Source organism: Dipteris shenzhenensis, chromosome 15 (assembly GCF_047967505.1).
Source record: "Dipteris shenzhenensis isolate YYH24624 ecotype China chromosome 15, Dip_SZ_1.0, whole genome shotgun sequence".
Taxonomy (NCBI): Eukaryota; Viridiplantae; Streptophyta; class Polypodiopsida; order Gleicheniales; family Dipteridaceae; genus Dipteris; species Dipteris shenzhenensis.
The window spans coordinates 41,044,920-41,067,290 of NC_141610.1; the positions used below are offsets into that span (position 1 = coordinate 41,044,920).

The 22,371-nt window shown below is 45.8% G+C and overlaps 1 protein-coding gene across 1 annotated transcript in view; it reads right to left on the reverse strand.

The window, feature by feature from the left end:
- Positions 1 to 22,371, reverse strand: part of LOC147893819 (putative cytosolic oligopeptidase A) — a 164,868-nt gene that overhangs the window by 14,505 nt on the left and 127,992 nt on the right. Inside the window, exons 6-11 of the mRNA XM_087385768.1 lie at positions 21,857 to 22,087; positions 21,661 to 21,751; positions 21,334 to 21,455; positions 21,003 to 21,110; positions 20,656 to 20,901; positions 20,317 to 20,462 (exon numbers count right to left, since the gene is read on the reverse strand). Coding sequence (XP_087241894.1) covers positions 20,317 to 20,462; positions 20,656 to 20,901; positions 21,003 to 21,110; positions 21,334 to 21,455; positions 21,661 to 21,751; positions 21,857 to 22,087 — 944 coding nt within the window. The remainder of the gene's footprint in view (positions 1 to 20,316; positions 20,463 to 20,655; positions 20,902 to 21,002; positions 21,111 to 21,333; positions 21,456 to 21,660; positions 21,752 to 21,856; positions 22,088 to 22,371) is intronic.

A 22,371-nucleotide genomic window follows, 5' to 3' on the forward strand; every position in this document is an offset into this window, starting at 1 on the left:
GAAAGCAACAGAAACAGACAAGAACCAACATTTGACTTTTATCTCAGACTAACGTAAATGATCCAACCTCCCTTTCTCAAGGTGGTGAATGAAAACTGACTACCAAAGAAAACGTATACTCCAATCACATCTCTTCATAGTCTAGAACTTATGACCTCTAGAAGCCCAGGAGTTCCCCTTTTAAGGCCTATCCTTTGGAACTATTTCTGGATAATTGCTATAAGAATTATTAGACTTGGGGTTCACATGTGAGATGATCTGCTTAAATTTTATCTGAAGGTACTTGAAGAATCAGGAGTTGAGGAAGACGCACTGTTTTATCTCAACCTTAGTTCAAAGAATGATGTGTTAGATCTAGATGAAGCTAATATCTAGCCCTTTTTTTACAATCATTTACAGCAACTCATACAATTACCAAGGTCTCTATACAGCAGAACCTCATGAGAGTAAGGTATACTCCATTTTTGGTGCGCTATGTTGTTTCCTAGCTTTCACTAAGAAATATCTCCATCATAAGGATAAGTAGCATCATCTACAAGGTCAAACGTTGTTTACCAATTTCATCTTACGTAAACTTCTACAATGTTTCTCCATGATCTTAGACAACAATAAGGCTCTCTAATAGACCTACTATATCTCATGGATAGTTATTTTCATGCTCTTTCATTTTATTCATGTACATGTTAACTGTCACATGAGAGTTTTTGTATGAGTTCTTGGCCGGCCATCTTCATCAGTGAGTCTAGCGCATTGGTCATCTTCAACTTAGTGGTAGTAAATTCATGTTTATATTTCTACTTCAAGAGGGTGATGGCTCTTTGGTTAGCATTTGCTGTCCAGCCAATCACTCCTAGTGACAAGCCCTAAAGTTAAGATGCCTGCAGTAACGAATCCTGGTCATGGTCGTGAAGGGCATAATGAAGAATAGAGAAGCTCATGGATGAGATCTGCTGGGAGTGTAGCAATGATGGACTAGGCATTGGATTATGGGATTGTTGTAGGGAAAAAAGCCACGAATTTGGTTGTCTTCTTCCTATGTATAAGTAGAGTAGGAGGCAAGTATTATGCTACAAGTTACTAAAACAAATAGAGTGGTAGAGGAGGAAGCATTGTGTGATGAAACAAGAAACCATGTCTTGAGTGCAAGGTCTCTTGATTCGAAGTTCATTAGGCCGGTATGTCGGCCATCTCGGCAATTTTTGTGTCGTGGCAAATATAGTGTGAGTGTCAATAATATCACACACAGAAGGGTCTTTGAGGAGGAATGAGTTGATTAAAATGGGAATGAAGGATGAGGTGTGTAACGTGTTCGATCAAGGGACGGAAAATCAACGGCCCTAGGATAATGGGTACGATTGTAAGGGCATGATCGGTGCAATACGTGAATCAGAATTAGAAGAAGAGGTAAGCGATAAAAGCTTGGGAGATCAACCAAGATGCCATGCTTGTGTGGGAGGTATAGAAGGAGAAGCACACAATATAAGTCTACGAAAACTCCAAAAAAAGGACTTGACGTACGGCCAAGAACAAGAGAGGTGTCAAGTATCTTTATGAGATGTTCCTCTTCACAAGAACCGACCGAACATGCACCATCTCACGTAGAAGCACAACAAGAAATAAATCTTTAAACCCAACAATAATCACATGAAATTGTTTACCCAAAATTAATGTTTTTCTTGGGGATAACAACCAAACCCATTTGTTTTTTTTAGCTCATCGCCATAGTTATCTCTCTATCTTGGGCATAGGTATTAGCTATACGAACTAAATTTGGTTGTGGTATGTTGGTATTGGCAAACCTGATGTGGACAAAGTGGACATCAAAGAACACACGTGGTAGGTTGCATGCACTAACGTGGGAGTTGGTTTGTTCCTCATCACCGTGATTCCTGGTCACTCTTTGGGCTTTCCTCAACGCAATCAATGGAGTCACATTCAAACTTAAATCCTATAGGTAAACTACTAATATTTCCTCATCTTTTTGTAGAACTAAGTGAAACAAGGTGATGCCGATGTTGCCATTAAGATGAACAACCATGCAAGTTTCGACAAACACACAACATAATGAATCAAAGTAAATTTTCCAAAATAGAACAACCCTTCGATTCTTCAAAAACATGTACAAAATTTTTAAGACATATTGCAAGCAGGGCTGGTCATGCGCTACTAGTTTGATTAACTCAAAACAAAAGCAAATCTTATGTTGTTACTCCTTTTCTTAGCCTTTTAGCTGCTTCTTTTTCCCCCAAAGAAAAGAACCTTCTATTAGGAAATTAAGAAAATGATACAAGTCAGCAATCCATGGGACGCTTAACCAAGTAAAAAGGGGAAGCTGGCTGCTAGGTACTTACTTCTCATAACCCCAACTCACAAGCTAAAGTGTCCTGAAAACACGTGCCAACAACCACAATGGGGGGCTGTACAAGTAGTGGATTCCTCAATCAGTGAGAACGTGCAAAATGCCTACATGCCATACCTTGCAAAAAACACTTCGCCCTCGAAAGTCTCCTAAATCCCTCCGGGCATGTGACCCGCAAGGTGCAGACAATATTATGCCATGTGTTGACGAGGGTGGCTGCGGTTGAATTGCTGCGCCCCATCACTATACAGCAGCACGTTACCCAGATATCCGAGGCTATGATGCTGGCCATCATCTCGCAAGATGCCGTCCTTAAAAAAAGAACACAACTATTTGGCGAGAAGGAAGGATCGTGTCTTGGATATCCAAGAGAGTGACACTCATACCAACTATCTTGTATATACCTGGATGAATCTAGGAACATTCCCAAACTCATCCTCTAAACACACAACAAAGTGCAGTTTCAGTCTCATGATAGTCACTCATAAGGTTGAAACCCATAAACTCCATCACGCATAGCACTACTATGACATCCCCACTGACATCATGAGCACCCAATAGTGGGTATAGACCATAGTATAAAAGTATGCTCTCACACATACAAATCCACACACCCACACATACTTGAGCATCCATTTATACAAAGTCTTCATACTAAGTTCCTGAGTTTCTATCTTGTAGGCTGGAGATATCATCTCAATGGGGAAAGCCTCTCATCCCTCTTATCAATCAAGTTGCCATGCCCCAAGTGGCATCCTACATTACAATGCATCATGGCCACCATCATGTGGGAGCACTCCAGATCCTCTGAGCCCTTGGACAGCTGCGCATACAATGGGCTATCATCTCAAGGTCCCTTGGTTGATAGGTCCCATCTACTCTCATCTACTCCAACCATGATCCTACTACGTTATGGGATGCCAACACTGATGCTCAGTTCATATTGGACCCATATGCAGTGGCCGCATATTGCACTTTATACCTCACAAAGGTAGACAACACAATCACTGGAGCATTTAACGATATAATAAAGAAATCCAACCAAGACAACGATGACATGATTGAACGAATCAAGAAAATGGGAGCTGCATTTTTAAACTTGCAACACATGTCGACACAGCAGGCAATATACCTAATCCTTTCACTGGCGATGCACCACGCTTCTCGTACAGTGCAGTTCATAAATACAGCACCATTGCAGCAGCGTGCAGCTGTGCTAAAACCTAATAAAGTCTTACAAACATTACCCAATGACTCGACCGACATCATGTGTGCGTCAATTACAGATCACTACGCCGCACGACCAGCAAGCCTCGAGCTAATTTCACTTGCCAAATTTGTATCGGAATACAACAAGTTAACCTACAAAAAGTTGAAGAAATCACAAGTGATTAGGTTCACACATTTCGATCAGCATCGAGACCCAGATAACTATTATAGAGAACAATTGATGCTCTACATTCCTTACCGCGAATCAGAAAAAACCTTGAAACGGCCACATGAAACATGGCAAAACACTTGCACGAACCATGCCTCCAATATGCCTCCTCGATCTCCTACATCTTGCTAATGGCCCCTCTCAAGTGGGCAAGTGTGCTCAACTTCTCCTTAGGATTTTGGAGAGCCGAGTAAGAACAGACACCTTTGGAGCATGAGAATATCTTCTAATCACTCAACAAGGCCTCTCTACAACTCAGACGGTGAGATCAGGTGGCAGCAACTGCTACTGTGCTCGATAATGAAAACCGTGCACATTCCAATTCACTAGCGTCCAACTCTTGGAGACAATGGGTGAGTGGTGAATAAGGCCTTTCAATGGTTGGAAGCCTGCACGGCTGCTTGTATCGAGTAGCTTTTTAGGGCTTAGATGGTGAGTAGTCCGAAATGCAGGGGCCTATGCAACACTTAGGTAGGCTTTTTTTGCTCTCTAAAATAATAACACCCCGCAGGGCCAACACAACCATATCTACCATAGAAAAGCAATCTGAAAGGCGGCATTGTGACCATAGTTCCTGACCTATCATTCCAACCACACCTCCATCATCTCCATCATTTGGACCATGAGGTTTATGAGAATTAGATTCCACTACTTGTCTCCTCTGGTTGCAAAGTTGAAAGCCCAAAAGGGGCAATTGGAGCCACCTACTGTTCCATTGGCATCCCCTTCAAAGCTTGTAAGATCAGTCCTGAGATCTCCAAGGAAGAGGGTATTCCTTTGGTATCTCTATGTCATCATAGGGCCCTAGGCGCCAGAACTGAGAGCGGTTGCTTTGACAAAGCTTAGGCCTTGGAAGCTGAATCAATGAGGTCAAGTTTGGGAAAGACATTGGGCTCGGACTTGGTGATAAAGAACTTGAAGAATCCTAGGTAGGGCTTTGATTGGGAGGGGGAGGGAAGGCGGAGGACCGACAATCCTGCAAGGTGGGTTTAGGAGGTTAGGGAGCCAAGGGCCTAGAAGGAGGACGGATGAAAAGGGGCATAGTTGGCAAAGGAAGATCTAGGGTAGAGAGGGATGAGAGGATGGAGAAGTGGGCTGGTTTGTGGCTAAAAGGGGAGGGACGGGGACGAAAGCAACCGATTGAAGGGCACGAGGGAGAGATGTCTAGCACTGGTCCTAAAACTACTTGCAACCGAAAATAGGCTCGACGGCGGGGCAAAGCCTTTGAGGGGGCAAAAAAAGAGGGTTGGCGGCAGCCCTAACATGGGCATCGAATGTTCTTGTCTGGCTGCCAAGAGCCCCTTGTGAGAAGGTAGGGGCGGTATAGGAAGTGTTATAGGTAAAATCCCTTGTATCATAGAGTGAGAGCCATGGTTGTGGGTTTGCCCGCCCATGTGAGGGAGATTGAGGACCTTGCTCTGGAGAGGGCCTGGCACCAGCAAGCTGTGAAAGTTTTTTTTGGGGTGACTATTTGGAGTTGTTCACAGAGGAGGTCAAGGAGGTACAGACCATTTGGAGTACCAAAAAAAGGGTGATTTCTTTGATGGGTGTTTTTAGATCTGAGAGGTGGTGTTTGTGAGGGCCAGACTATAGGAACTTGGAGGTAGTGGCTGATGCAAACTTCCTTCCTTCTTTCTTGCCAAAAACCCTCTCCTCTCTTCTTCCTTCATACCCATTTTTGTTATCCTCCCACCCGCCTTTCTCCTTTTGTTCTACTTCCTCTTCCGTTCAAAATGGCTACCATGTCAGAGATGGCAGAGAATAAGGCGAAGATTCTGATATTACCCACATTCCTGCTAGATCGTCAACTGAATGAGAATTACTAAGGTGTTTGGTGTTTTATGATGGAGTCTGTATTGCAGTCAAATGACTTGGTAGACTTCATTTTGTGGGTGTCAAAAGGCCAGACCCCCTTGCAAAGAAATTAGGGATCCTCAATCAGTAGGGGGCCGAGAATATGGCTCAGCTTTGGGATAGAGTCAATGTAAGGGTACATTATTTCCTTTCTTTTTACTCTACCCCTCAAATTATAAATCATGTAAAGCATATGGCAGTAGCCAAAAGCATTTGGAAGCACCTGGCATCCTTGTATAACGGAAGCTCCCCCATGAAGAGGGTTTCTCTCGAAGTTCAGATGAGGGTGTTGGATCCGGCAAAGTCTTCATCAATGCAAGAGCATATCAACAAGGTCCAAGAGCTTCCACATGAGGTTATTCTCTTTGTTTCAATCTGCTGCCAGTTTATGAGACCTGTAGGTTTGGCACAACTATTCTATTTGGTGGACAGTTTGTGGAGGTCAAGGATAAAGCAATCAGCCAGGTAGTTCACCCTAGTACGGTGAATCATGGGATTTATACTTTGTCCACTCTTTCCTCAATCAAGTTATCCCCTCGAGGTGACTAGCGGCATTTTTGTTTTGGTCACCTGAATGTCGAAGCACTAAGTAGACCTGCAAGGAACAGATGGTCCTTGGTCTAACTACTGTGGGCAGTAAGCACGGTCCGTGCCGTTCATGTATTCGCCGAAAGTAACACCGGAACGCGTTTCTGAAGCAAGCCTTACGGTGGGCTTTTACACCTTTGGAGCTGGTTGACATAGATCTATGTGAACCTATGGCAGTCCCCAATCTCATACGTGCGCTATATTTTATGCTGCTGGATCATGATTTCAGCCGATTTATGTGGATCTGTTTTCTGGCTCAGAAAGCTTTGGCTTATTCCCGGTTCAGGGAATGGTGTGCTCTTGTCAAAACTGAGTTTGGCTCTCTTCCCATGTCTTTGAAGAATTTTGCGTGACAAAGGACACTCAACGGGAATTTGCAAATACTGGAACTACCTCTAAAGCCGGGAGAGTTGAACAGAAGAACCGGACCGTGGTGGAAATGTCTCGGACCATGCTAGCACACCGTGAGGTTCCTCAGTTCCTCTGAGCTGAGGCTACAGCTACAACAGTACATATCCTTCACCATTCTCCAAACACTGTTGTTCCAAAGGTCACTCCCTTTGAGACTTATTTTGGAAGGAAACCATATGTATCCTATTTCTGCATATGCAGATGTGATGCCTTTGTCCACATTACCAAGAAACAAAGGGGGAAGATGGATGTTAAGTCCACTCGGATGATATTTGTGGACTACAACTCTCAATCGACAGGTTATAGGTTGTATGACTCTTCGAGGCGGGCATTGTCCTCAAAGGGATGTTGTCTTTAATGATCAGATTCCATCCCCCATGATTGAAGATGAACCACCCCTTGTTACAGAGCCAATTGATGATGATGATGATCGTATTGATGATCCTGTCCCCTTATTACAAAGCCAGTTGATGATGATGATAGCGTTGATGATCCATCCCTAGGTTGAGTATCTGGATCAGATCTGTTGGTGCCTGAGGACTTGAGAGTGACCTAGATCGTGTGCCAGATGATTCCCCACCTCCTCAAGCTGCAAAAGAAAGTTCAGGGTCAGGTTCTTGAAAAGTATCAAGATGGTTGATTGAGACTCTTCGTGACTCAAGCGTCATAGATGTTCCTCCTTCATGGCTCAGAGAAGAGGGCGGTCCACCTTGATCTCACCATAATAAGGAGAAGGTTCTGGAAGCAACCCCGCTAGAGGTCAACTACTCCTTGATGTCCCATATTCTCAAAGACAAAGAGCCCCCAACAATCCAACAAGCGCTCTCTCAAGAGCACTGGAAGAAGGCCATGGAGCTAGACTTAGACTCCATCGAAAAGATTCGGACCTGGGAGTTGGTTCCAAGACCCAAGCACCGTTTGGTAATTAGTGTCAAGTGGGTTTACAAGACCTACAAGACCAAGTACTCACCCGATGGTCTTGTGGATAAACATAAAGCCCATCTCGTGGCCAAACGTACTCGCAGCGACCTAACATCAATTATGACGACACCTTTGACCCCACTCCCAAAGGCCACTCTCAAGAGAGCCTTGGCGGTTACTGCTTATTAGCAATGGCCAATTTATCAGATGAATGTCAAGTCAACCTTCCTAAACCGGTTTGCAGGGTCACTTTCAAATGGGATCCCAAAGAAACTATAGCTTTTGACCCACTGAAGGAGAAATTCTGCTCAGATCCTGTGATTATTTTGCCAGATCTTCGCAAACCCTTTGCTATCCAAGCAGATGCACGTGGGAACAACATAGGAGGGGTATATATGCAGAATGGAAGAGTCGTGGCATACGAGAGTAGAGTGCTCCAAGATGCTGAAATGAATTTTGGCATCTATGAGAAAGAGATGCTGGCTGTCATACATGCTCTTTCGACCTGGAAGCATTATCTTTTGGGTGCTGATTTTCATGTTCAGGCCGATCATCAATCACTGCGATACTTTCTCACTCAGAGAAAATTGTCTGAGAAGCATATGAGGTGGGCAAATTTTATTTCTATGTTTCATTTTCAGATTGTGCATGTGCCTAGGAAGAAGAATGTTGTTGCAGATGCACTCTCACGAAAGCCCACTCCAGATGCAGTGTCTGTTAAGCCACAAGTTTCAGCAGTGACCATTGCATATCATGATGAGCTTGATGCCATGAAGGATCAATATGCCCATGATGCAGATTTTTCATGTATTTATGCTCAGTTGGTTGATGGATAGAGGCATGAGCACTATACTCTCAAAGACGGATTTTTGATGATGCATGGCAGACTGTGTGTCACGAAACAATTGAGGCCCAAAGTGTTGATAGAGAGTCATGCTCCACCCTATGCAGGACACACAGGCATTGATGCCACCATCAAAGCTGTGGAGCACTATTTCTTTTGGCCATCATTGAGGAAGGATGTCGAGGCATATGTCAGGACATGCATCACTTGCCAAAAGGTGAAATATGATAGGCAAAAGCTGGCTGGACTGCTGCATCCTCTACCTATTCCAATCGACCCTGGGAGAGCATTGCCATGGATTTTATCTTTGATCTCCCTCGTACACCATTGGGACATGATGAGATATGGACCATTATTTGCAGATTCAGCAAGCAGGCCCACTTCATTCCTGTAAGGAAGAAAATTACAGCAGACCAGATGGCAAGACTCTTTATGTCTCATGTGTTTAAACATCACGGAATGCCTCAATCAATTGTCAGTGATAGAGACCCGCGGATGACAAGTCTTTTCTAGAGAGGTATCTTTGAGAATATGGGTACCACCTCCCTGCCTCTCCGCCCCCTCCCTGCCTGCTGCTCCCCCGCCCCCTCTCTGCCTCTCAGCCTGCCCCCTGCTCCCCCGCCCCCTCCCTGCCTCTCCGCCCCCTCCCTGCCTGCTCCCCCCCCCCTCCCTACCTCTCCGCCCCCTCTCTGCCTCTCAGCACAACCCCTCCTCTCCCTCTCCTCCCCCTTCCCTTCACTCCCCGCTCCCTCTCCTCCCCCTCTCAGCCTGCTCCTCGCCCCCTCCTTGCCCCTCCCCCTCCTTCCTCTCCCTCTCCTTCCTCTCCCTCTCCTTCCTCTCCTCTCCCTCTCAGCCCTCCCCCTCCCAGACCGCCCCCTTCCAGCATCTCCTTCCTCTCCCTTTCCTATTCCTAGCCTGCCCCCTCCCTCCCTCTCAGCATGCCCCTCTCCCCTTCAGCCTCTCAGTCTCTCCCCTTTACCCCTCCCCTTCTCGCCCCTTCCCCCTGCTCCCTCCTCGCCTCCTTCCCCTTTTTTTCTACCCCCCTTTCTCCCGCAGCTTTTTTTGGAACAGAAGGAGCCTTTAATTTGTTAGAGTCGGCCTCCTCACCTCAATTGGCGATGGATACTCCGTCAGCCAATCCTACTCCACCTCCACCGGCCGCGAAAACTATTACCTTTTCTAAAGACGAGTTGCAGCAGCTCAAGAAGGATGTAGAGATTGAATGCTCTACCACGTTGCTAGCACGCATCTTCGGGTCTCACCCCTCCAGATCCCAAGCCAGAGACTGGATGCTTGCGGCTCTCCCCCCAGACCTCACTCCATGATTGTTAGATGTTCATCTTCTGGGACGAGGTTTTTCCAGGTTGTTTTTGACACTCCAGAGGCTGCGAGCACTGTGCTCAAGGCTGAGTTTTTACACCTGGGACACAGGAAGATCTTCTTTGAAGCCTTTCATATTGGTTTCGACCCAGTGGAGGTAGATAAGAAAATCTTTTCGCTCTTCATCAGATTCCCCGGGCTTCCCCAGGTTTACCATCGACTTCTTTCTGTTATTGGGGAGCATTTTGGCACAGTTGCTGAGATCCCACCCCTCCCTAGGTTGCCATTGACTGCAGTAGAGGCAACCAAGGCTGATGGGGTACCTAGAGTTAGGGTCCTTTGCAAGGATCCTAACCTCAAGATGGATCATGTTATGATCCAGCGCCTGGATGGTTCCTTTTTTCGCCAGAGAGGAGAGATTTCAGGCAGACAGGACCAGTGCAGGATTTGTAGGACCTCTGGACACTTTGCCAAGGATTGCCCTAGGAAGAAGAAAAGGCCCAAGAAGCCCTCTGGTACAGCTACCGCCCCATGGCCTCAGCAGGGGGGACAGGGGTGTGGTATAGGTCCAGCACTTGCTCCTCGGCCTCGACAGAGGGGTGGTACAGGTCCAGCACCTGCTCCTCGACCTTCGCATGGCGGTCCTCCTCAGATTGGTGGTGGTACATGTCCAGCACCTGCTCCTCGGCCTCGACAAGGGGATGTTACAGGTCCATCACCTGCTCCTCGACCCCCACCTACCTCAGGGGCACGCGACGCTCTCCAGTGGGTTCCGGCACGTGTGCAAATCCCTCCTTTAGTTCACGAGGGTACTTTAGTGGACTCTGCTTCACCTCGAGCTGTCCCTCCACTCTAACCTTGCACAGTCCGAGACGCTGAAGCTTCGACCTCCTCCTCGGTTGCAGCTTCTTCCCTAGATCCAGCGGTGCCAAATGCTCTTCTTGAGGCAGGAGAGGTCTCTGCGGCTGGACAGACACAGGATAGAGAGCATTCCTCACTTCCTCCCTTGGATAGGGGGAAGGGGATAGCTTACACTATTTATCCTCTTCCCTCACAAGGGATCCTTCGCACTCTGGTGTCTGGCTTGCTCCACAGGAACTCATTTTCAGCCTTGGCAGAGGGTTCAGATTTCCCAGAGGAGGAGTTTGTGCCCGCTACTTTTGGGGAGCCAGTGATTGGGTTTCCTGTTGACAGGGCTTCTTCTTCAGGTGCCACGGTTCTTTCCCCTGTTGATTTTCCGCCACTTGGTTCCATCCCTCCCTCCTCGAGTAGGAGGTCTTCTCCTGTTGAGGGGTTTGTTTCCGCCACTAGGTCGGGTAAGGTGTTCCACTCTACATCCTCCCGTCGATGAGGATTATTAGTTGGAACATACAGGGCCTAGGTGGCGTCCCACATCGCCGCCGTAGACAGCTGATCCGGGATCAGCTTCATCCAGGTGTTATTGGGGGTTCCATTGATATATTATTTATTCAAGAGCACAAGCTGGATTCTAGAGATTGTGCCAAGTCAGGCAAGTTGCTTTCTCGCCATACTTTTTGGTCGCCTGCCTTGGGCACCAGGGGGGGCACTTCTATTTCAGTTTCGCGGTCGGTTCTCCCCTTAGTTGTTGGGCACGGAGTCATTATTCCCTCTAGAGCTCAGTGGATTATTCTTTTGATTGGAGGGCGTAAGGTTGGTTTCCTTAACCTGTATGCCTCAAACATTAGAGGGGAACATGTCCTTATGTGGAAGACTTTGCTCTCCTGGGCCCCCATTGTGGATTCATGTGACTTTAACATGGTCGAGTTACCGTCAGACAAAAAAGGGGGTAGAGAAGGCAGACTTCACTCTTTGGAGAGAGCAGCTTGGGATGCCTTCCTTTTTCACTTCTGTGGCAGAGATACTTGGTGTGATGATGCCTTTCTTATTCAGCCACAATCCCTCCTGTTCTCTTGATCGAATAGGAGGCAGCAGATGCCTATTCATGCACGCATTGACAGATTCTATGTAGATGACTGGGCACTAGACAGAGGTGGATCGGTATGCATTGCTGCTGGGGTTTCCACTTCAGACCACTTTCCTATTGTGCTGGCTATCTCAGAGCCTCACTTGAGAGGCCGGTCTGCCAGCATCAAGATTCCAGATGCCTTTTACACAGAGGAGGACCTTACAGAGGCAGCCCTGCAAATATGGGTTGCTCATGTCGAGGGTGGGCAGCCATATCCATCACATGTAGCCGCTGCCCTTTCTGGTATTAGCGACTTCTACCGCTCAGTTGCTTGTACCAGGAGATGAGATATTCTCAGACGTGAGATTGGTGTTCACCAGCAGTTGGCAGCTTTGCAGAGGGAAGAGTAGAAACGGCCTTCAGATGTTTGGATTCAGGAGCGCCTTGCTGCAGCAAGGGCTCATCTGCACTTATTGCTTGATCAGAGAGCAGAGTATGCCTTTCATGCACGGGAGTCCTTCTGGATTCAGATGGGTGGTAGAGTCAATAAACACTTTTTCTCTACTCTTGGCCCTAGACATAGTAGAGAGAGTGTATCCCAGCTTATTGACTCACATGGGGTTTTACAGACAGAGCCTGATGATGTCTTACGCATAGCTTCAGATTTCTATGCCACCCTTCTTACTGCTGATCCTAAGACACATGATAGAGAGGATGCTAGACAGGCTATTTGGCAGAGCATCCCTGTGTTGGTGAATCCGGGTATGCATGTTCTACTCGACGCACCTTTCACCAACACAGAGTTCAGGACTGCACTTTCAGCCCTTCACAAGGGCAAGTGCCCAGGTTCAGATGGCCTCACCCCGTCTTTTTTCATTGCATTTTGGGATATGATTGGAGACTTTATTACTTCAGCCCTGCAGGCCATTTGGGACTCTGGCGAGATGCCTGGGTCGCTTACAGAGGGTCTCATCCACCTTAACCCAAAAGGAGGTAGCAGAAATTTAGTGTCCCACCAGTGGAGGCCTATCACACTTCTGGGGACTTGTTACAAGATTCCGGCCAAGGCTATCAGCCTCCGATTGCAGCCACTTCTCCCTAATCTCATTCATGACACTTAGACGGGATTTGTGCATGGCAGAAGCATTTTTGATAACATTTTTTCTTTCTGGGAAGCTTCAGAGTGGGCCATGCAGAGTGGCCACAATCTTGCCATTCTACTTTTGGATTTTGAAAAAGCTTATGACAGAGTAGATTGGGGTTTTTTGGAGGGCACCCTTCTACACTTTGGCTTTACTGATGCTTGGATCAGAGGTGTTTCCTCTTTGTACAGATCAGCCCACAGCCAAGTACTTATTGGTGGGGTAAGGGGTGAGAGATTTCAGATTTCGAGATGAGTCCGTCAGGGATGCCCCCTTGCTCCTTTCCTTTTTTTGTTCGTGGCCGAAGCTATGAGTATCTATGTTAGATCTCAAGCTGACATCTTTGGGCTGAGACTTCCCAGCAGAAGGGAAGAGGAGCTACTTGACAGTGAGTTGGCAAATGACACAGCAGTTTACTTGGATGCCACTCCACAGACGCTCACTTCTTTCAGGACAGCATTGGATTTATTTTTCTTGGCGGCAGGGACGCAGATAAATTGGCATAAATCCAATGGCTTTTGGATCAGTGATGAGGACACTCCAGTTTGGGGGCTTGACATAGGATTCACTTCGGTTTAGAGGGCTGAGCCTATCAGGTATTTGGGCTGCCAGGTTGGCTTGGATATTTCTACCACGCAGCAGTTTGCTCCCGTTTTGGAGAGCATCAGAAGGAAGCTTCTTTTTTGGAGCTCAGCCAAGCTGGATCTTGCCTCTAGAGTTGTGGTGGTCAACCAGGTCCTCTTCGCCACAGCCTGGTTTGTTTGTTCATGTTGGTGCCGTTCTAGGGACTGCATCATTCAGCTCAGAAGACCGATCAGTAACTTTCTCTGGAGTGGGCTTGACGGCACAGCAGATGCCTTAGCCAGGGTGGCTTGGGAGACCCTCATCCTCCCTACACAGGAAGGGGGTCTCAATATTATTGATCCAGATTTACACTGCAGAGCTTTACTTTGCAAGATGGTGGTGCGGGGACTTATGCCAGGGCAGGAACCGTGGAAGGACTTTCTTATCGGCAGCATACAGAGGTGCACACCTTCTTCAGGAGGAGACTCGATGAGCAGTGTTAGATGGATCTTCACCACAGCACACCTCAGATCACCTTCGTCCCCTCTCATGGTTGCCATTCTGAAAGCTTGGGCCAGTTTCAGAAGCACTCTTCGGAGGATTCCTCCTTCCTCTCGGGAAGAGATTGATAGGCAACCCATCATGTGGAATGACAGTATTTTAGATGATCATGGCAGACCATTGGGTGCCTCACTCTACATGCAGTGGTCCAAGTGGGAGAGGGGACCTGCATCTTCTATGGGGTCTTGGAAAGCTTTCCGCAGGCTTCCAAAGGAGACCAAATCAAGGTTGACAGGACATCTCAGAGGGAGTGCAGGGAGGATCTTGCAAATTGAGGCAGCCCTTCCAAAGGTTTGGGTAGACACAGATGATATGCCACTCACTTCCTCCACTTGGGCAGATACTTTTTCGAGAGGCGGGGTTCCGCTTCAACTTTTGGCCTTTTGAGATGCACAGGAGGATGCTTTGGTTTTTAGTGTCCAGGATGGTGGCAAATTGCTCCAGGTCCACAGAGGACATCTTACTTGAGTCTGCTTTTCAGCCTATCAGGGTTGTAGGTCTTTTGATGCAAGGATCAGATTCAGAGTGGTTCCTAGACCCAAACCCCCGGCTACTCTCCACCGGGTCTTGGAGGCTCTGGCTCTATGGGAGAGTTCCCATCAGCTATTTGCAGTGGGACCCCGAAGAGTGGGAGTGGATTGACACAGGGCATCGAGAGAAGAGCATCCCCTTCTTTCGTTACACGGTCAGTAATGCCAAGAGATATCAGCTCAGTAGTAGAGGTTGGAGACCTTCCAGAGTTCCTCATTGGGACACTTTTGATATTACTGCGGATCTGCAGAGGTGCTTCTGGAGGAGACTCTGGAAATCCCACAGGAAGAAAGATCACTATCTTCTTTTGGCTTTCTATCCATGGAGGAATTGCAGTGAACCTTTGGAGGTCCAGGTTTGGAGCCGACCCTACATGCCCTCCATGCCTTTTTGCTTCGGAGTCTATCCAGCATTGCTTATGGGATTGCAGACAGGCGAGGATGATTTGGATGGGGGTAGCCAGGATTTTCAGTCACTTTGCCCATTCCCCATTTTTTATGACATGGGGCTCAGTCGCTTGGCTTTCTCTTACAGGACCTCAGGTTTTCTATGGGAGAGTTGACTCCTCGGGCCATTTCGGTTCGACGTCATCGGATTGAGTCCTGTTCGTTGGATGTGGTACCACACCTTCCTTTTACAGCTGTACATGCCTCTGTGGATACTTCTTGGGAGATTCTAGCGAGCATAGCATCCTGGCATATTGGAGAGCCAGATGCACAGAGGCTTTGGAGGGTACTCAGGTTCATCCCTCGCACACATTGGCAAGCATCTGGACAGACATCGTACATACTTTGATGGCCGTATGGACGGGTATGCAGGGAGACTCCCATGCAGCCTCAGCTAGGAGGGCTTCTTTCTTCCGGGAATGGAAGGATTCTCCTTTCTTCTCTAAAACTACTACAGGGTTGAGGTGGCACTTTCAGCCTCAGCCTTGGTTGTTTTCCACCTCACTCTGAGGGGGTTTTTTATTTATCCTTATGATTTCATGATGTATTCCGCTTTGAGCTTGCTCTCGCGGGTTTTTCTCTTACTTAATAGAAGTCTTTTTCTTGGAAAAAAAAAAAAAGAATATGGGTACCATGCTGAATTTCTCATCCTCTTTTCCTTTCACCAGCATGAAGGCAGCAATCCTCCCACACGACCATTTATTGTCGTGTCAACTCCTCTCTCAGCTCCTGAACCCCTTTGAAACCTTTAGGCCCATACAAACCATGAGCTATCACCATCCTTTTTCAAAAAGCCATCACAACTCTTCAGTTACCATGCAGCCAAAAGCATATAGCTTTCTAGTGAAGCACCTTTTCCATGCACCTTTGCAATAAAGACATAGGGACTCATCTCCACCACAAGGTCTCCCACTACCCTTGAGTGTGCACAAAGCTGAAGATGCGGTATTATGATCCTTTTCAGGTTTTTGAATGCATTGATGATGTAGCTTACAGGCTGAAGCTACCTGCCACTTGGACCATACACAATGCCTTTCATGTGAATTTATTGAAGCCTTTCTACGGTGACGTGCCTCCTTACTTGCTTCATGAGGATCAGCCCGAGGTGGAAGATTTGGATGAAATCTTGGTTCCGTAACAGATTTTGGCACATATGGAAAGAAAAGTGAAAGGTAGAGTTTCCCATCGCTACCTGGTGAAGTTCACGAATTATCCTGCACTGGATGCAAGGTGGACGGAGGAGGGTGACCTAGCAGAGTCACCTCAGATTTTGCAGCTCTACTTGGACGCGTTTTAGCTTGCGCCCACCAATGCGGTACAAGCTCCTATAGGTTCAGAACAGCAGAGATTTGGAGCATTACCTGGTGCTCGAGAGGATGGTAGCACCTCCCCCCTTGAGCTCAGTTTGTCAAAGGTATGGATGCCCAAATGCCTCTCAGTTGAGTCTACTCAGAAGTGGATGCCTGAGTATGCCTTGCCAGTGGGAATTCTAGTGGTGCACTTGAAGACAGGTAGAGGATTTGCAAAGAGGAACGCAGGGTTGAACCCCTGTTGTAAAACATTTCAATTTAGAAGCATTAAATAAATACCGTAACGGGCGCCAAGGCATTTGGGGCCAGTGGGTGCACTGTGTACCATTTTCATTGAGCAGGGGCATTCTAGCCTCACCTTTGTTGTTGTTGAAGTTTGTTTCTAAGTTGTGCTAATTGATTGAGGTCACTGAAGCTTGCATTGTGGCCATTTATGAAGTTTATGACTAAGTAGAAGAAGAACACTGCCCTATTGTTGATCGAAGGCCAGTTTCAAGCGTGTTGAGATCCAATACCATTATGTCCGGGAGAAGGTGCTCGCTGACATGATCCAACTCATCTACTGTACAACGGAGGACAAGGCGGACCTCTTCACCAAGCCCTTGGCACAGCAATTACTTGGAGATCATTCCAGCTCCTTGAGGTTGATCCATGATCGGGGAGCTGAGAGAGGGTATTAGAGGTGACATCTTATGTATCATAGAGTGAGGGCCCTGGTTATGGGTCTGCCTGCCCATGTGAGGGAGAGTGAGGGCCTGGCTTGTGGGTCTGCCCACCCAAGAGAGGTAGATGGGAATGTTTTGCTCGAGGCGCATCTATCCCAGACAGGTTCGGGGGTGCGGCGTTGTTTGTTCACCCGCTCCCAGGTTCATACAGTACCGTCTAGGGGCTGCGTCAGCCGCGCTTCATGGAGAGGGGTGCGGGGCTGTTTTTGCCCGCCCCCATGGCCTGGTTAGGGCTGCCACTAGGCCACCTACGTGGAGCCTAGGTGGCACCTTGGTTGGGGGGACAACCTGGCCCCCAACCGTGGTGTAGGGACCCGACCCAGGGTTGGCCCTGGTCGGATGAATCGGCCCCTCTGGGCAAGTGGAGGGGGCCCTAATTATAGGGGCCTTTTCAGCCAGTTATCCCTGGAGATCTTGTTCAGGGTTTCCAGCCAGTAGTAGAGGCTTTCCCCGGAGATCTTGTGCAGTCTTGTCTCCTTTTCTCTTGCCTTCCATTTCGCAGTGTTTGTGCTCTTTGTTTGCTGTGCATTTCTGCTGCACTTCTCACAGGAAGAAGACCAGCCAAAAACGGGCTGAGATCTATTGGCCTGAGAGGGAGGGAAACAGAAGAGAAAACAAGAGAGGGGGGTGCAAGCTAGCAAGGAGGTCGAGCACACAGCATTATTCGAGTGGCCGTCACACACCCCCATGCTGCATCGGATCTCTTTATGTTTCCTTTTTGAACCCTTCCCGTTGTATGGCATTTCAATATTTTATGTTCTTAAAGTTTCCATGGCAGTTTTAAGTTCAAGATATAGTAAAGTCCATCAATAGAAATCATCCTTTTACATTGAGCACAAATTTAATCGGTTTCAAATTTCAAAGCTTTAGGTGGGGACTAACCTTAATCCTTTTCAAAACATTGTACTATGTTTTCTACAATAATTGTGCATACTCCAAAACATGCATATCCTCCTCCATGCACAATCTCTTGTGCATAAGGATTCTTGGAATCAAAGTTAAATATGGTGCAATTCCATCACTTTAAAAAACTTCTAATAATAGGCCTCATCTTCCTAGAGTAAACTTGTGAGAGACCATACATCTCCATTCTCACAAAAACAATTTCCAACCATTTCCTATAGCAAATGCACTTGATAAATAATGAGTCTTGGCATCTCATATCAGCATGCATTGTGTCTTGCTATTAGCTATCCAAGAAATGGCAATTTAGAAACATACAAGTATGTTAGTTCAGTCAACATTAAACCGTACATCCTATTCACTTCTTTTGAATACCATAGTTCAGTCACCATTAAACCGTACATTCTATTCACTTCTTTTGAATACCATAGCCAAATCATCACACAAACTCAATTGGCAAGCTTCCAATTCATTTGAACATGCTCCACTGCCTTTGCATATTCCGTGTCAACATCACACTGTTGATGCTCAATTAAGCTAAGATTTTGTTTACAATTCACTTCTTTGAACATCACTTGCCAAATCACCAAACAAACTTAACCGGCAAGCTCCCAATTCATCTGAACATGCTCCATTGCCTTTGCATATTCACTTACAGATAGTATTAAAATACTCTATTTGTTAAAATACACCTCATGGATAGCTGACGTTGTACATGGTTTTCAAGTTTATTTTTGTATTTTGGATTTTCTTATGTTGTTTTGTTTGGAGACGGAACAGTGCCACCTGTGCTAAATCCTTCACATTTGAAGATGGAGAAAGAGTCTCAACATTCCTTCACATGCTAAATCCTTAGTTACAGGACAATATCACCCCGATATTGTGGGCGGTGGCCAATTCCAAGAGAATAGGCAAGGTTGCCTATCGATTAGAATTACCATAAGTTTGCAAGGCACATACATTGTTTCATGTGTCTTTTTTAAAACGATTTTTGTGACAACTGATTCATTAATTGATTAGGATTGTTATGTTACAGGAACTAGTGGAAAATGCAACACGCAAGCCAGCCAGAATCCTAGACCAAGGAGAAATGAATGTTCAAAACCAGAAGATACCCACGATGCTGATTGCTTGGCATGATCTTCCTCTATCTGAGGTTACCTGGGAATCTGCTTACCAGATATGGAGAGCCTTCTCAGATTTCACCATTGAGGACTTTCATGCTTGAAGAGGGAAGGAATGTTACTTTCCATTTAGAATGTAGCAGGACCTCACATAGGTTAGAATGTAGCAGGAGCTCACATAGGTTGGTGATAAAAAGTCCTTAGAGAGACCAATGGTAATGTATCTAAATGTAAATAGTTGATTGTTTTGGTGTATCACAAGGACTAGTCCAAGATTTAGCTATAGAGGTCTTTGATGATCAGGGCCGCAGACGACTAAAAGGCTTTGAGGCCTCCATACATATTAGTGTGTTAGTTCATTAACTATGCACCTAGTAGTATGTGCCTATTGGGCAATAATATATGTTAGTGAATTAGTTGAAGACCCAAAAGGGCTTGATTGATTAAATGCATGGAGTGGGGATTAGGACTTAGCAAGCAGTTAAATATAGCATGGAGCCTTCTAGTGAATCGGGGCACCTTCTGTTTACTGGAAATGAATGAGTCATGAAAGCGGGTTACAGAAGGTGGTGGCTAAGAGGAGATTGGTGCTTGGACACTTGGGAGTTTCATAGAGACAGGCAACACTAGAGCTTTACAGGCTCCCTTTGCAAATTCTGAACACCATGACTCTAGCAGCCATATGAAATTGATACTATGCCAACACATCAAAAGTGTTAAAAAGAGCAGATCTTTGTGAAAGGTGAGCCAACATGGTTTCTAAGCTAGGCGAACCGACCTTTCATCTCCAACAAGACATAAACAGAAAAAGGGGAATCCCTTTCTCCCAAAAGTTAAGGAAAGAAAGGATGGGAAAGAGACCTAGCAATGGAAATTTCATCTTAAACTATCCAATCACTGCCTAGGATTAGTTGGCCCTCAGCAACCACAACGGAGTTTACCCATCCCAGGACTGAAATTCCAAGAGTGCTGTATGAAGAAGCCACCTGCTTCCAGAAATCCTCATCAAACCCTGATGCTAAAGCTTACTGTGTTACAGTAAGAGAACACAAAGTCTAAAAGACACAAGAACAAAAGAAAAGCAACCAAATGAGCGAAAAAATAAAAATTCTCTATACTCATAGCCTGTGGACAGACGTTCATAAAGCATCTGGTAAAGGCCAAACACATATAGGACACACAAAGATAAACAGCTGTAAGTATGCCTGAAGTGTATCCCCTAATAAAAATCAAAACCACTGAAGACTCGCCTCAAAATTTTCATAATTATGATGGCCCATTATTATGTAGACTAGTAATGCATTTAATGTCCTACAAACAGTAAAGACTATATATCTGAAAAGATTACCTATGGTAACACCAGTTTTCCATAAACTGAGAGGGAAGCTCTACAGCATCCCATTCAACACCACGGATGCCAGAAACCAGGCCTTCATCTTCCCTAGTGAGCATGTGTTGCAAAGCATGCCCAAACTCATGAAAGACAGTTTCGACCTTTGTAATGCCATCAGAAAAACCATCCAAACAAGTAAATAATGAGAGACATGTATAATTACAATGAACTATTACATAGCACGATTTTGATTGAGAAACTGTAATAACTACAACAACAATTTGTTTACTTATCAAATATGTTGCTTGCCATATTGTAGCATCATTAAAAACAGAGTTCCAGAAACAAAATCACCTCACGAAATGTCATGAGGCTCGGCTTGTCCCCAACAGGTGGTGTTTGATTGCAGACCATATGTGCCACAGGAAGCCTTCTTGAGCTGCCTTCTGGTGCCAGTAACCTGCTGCGGCCTACAACTTCATCCATCCAAGCACCTCCTCTCTTTTCAGAGGGCCTTGAGTAAGGGTCTAAATAAAAGTAAGCAATTGTCTCCCCAGCTGAATCCTTGACCCTAAAAAAACGAACATCCTGATGCCAAACCTGCACCCACAGACATAATGTATGTGCTTACAGTGACAGTTTCTCCTTGTCCAGTTTCCAGAGGTTATGTTAGACACAAGCACAAGGAGCTGAACATTTACCGGAGCCAGGCCATCAGCAGCCTCAACGTCCACCCCAAATATAGTTTTGGCAAGCCCAAATAAGCCATCAATAACACGTGGTAAAGAAAAAAATGGCCTCAGCTCTTCCTGCAAAACAACACTTCAACACAATGATGTGAATTATGCTGTCATAAGCCCACCATACAATGCGCTTAAAGCCTAATGGACATTTAATCCATTCTGTTTATGCCCTGACATTCACTACAGATTCAAAGCCCCGATCTTTGTCGTGCTCTTATGTCTTCTATTTACATTTTTTCCTACAGAATTGCACAAAGCAGATGGCCAGCTATATGGAAGATAGAAGAACCTCATTGATGCTGTATTTTCCCTCCCGGAGCCGTTCACTCCAGAAATTGACATCCCAATTGCACATATTGTCTCCCTCAGGTGCACCTTTTCCTTTTGCAAAGGTCTTCAAATCTTCAAGGTCTACCACCCGTTTGCATTCAAACATAAAATATTAAATATGTGTACAAGATCCAGCGTTCAAGCTTTAAACACCAACTTTAGCGCACCCCATAAATGGTCTTGATCCCAATTTAACATATTTCAAGACATATTACCACTATACAAATCTCTGCCTAGAATTACTGCTTGGAGTTATTTGATAGCAGACTGACAGAGTGGCAAGAACCTTTTAGAGCAGGCTCCCAGGACGTTTTCCGAAGATCTTCTAAAAGTTCCTCTGCCTTCTCTAAAGTTGCCATTTTCATAGCCATGCTTACCTGAGGAAAGAGATTTAGATCACAAAACCCAACATAGAAAACGTGAGGCTTCTAACATCATATAGAGCATCTGGACATTCAGAGCTTTGAATGTGCAATGATTACCTCTGCATGATTGTTGTAGCCAAGGAGCTTTGCTTTTTCCAGACGAAGTTGCAAAATCTGGCTGATAACAGGAGTGTTGTCCAATTCCCCTGTGGAAGCACGTGTCATATAGGCACGATAAAGTTCTTCCCTTAGTGCACGATTGTGCACATGTTGCATTACTGGCATATAGCTAGGAAAGTCCAACGTGATAAGCCATGGACCATTCTCTGCTGTTGCACCCTCATAACCCTACATAGATGATTAAAACAATATAACAAACCTCTGGAATCAGAAAATTCAAGAAAGAAACCTGAACGGCTAAAATGATACAAAAAATGTAACAAACTATCCAAGCCAGATAACTAGCATATAGCTAGGAAAGTCCAACGTGATAAGTCATGGACCATTCTCTGCTGTTGCACCCTCATAACCCTACATAGATGATTAAAACAATACAGCAAAGCTCTGGAATCAGAAAATTCAAGAAAGAAACCTGATCGGCTAAATGATACAAAAAATGTAACAAACTATCC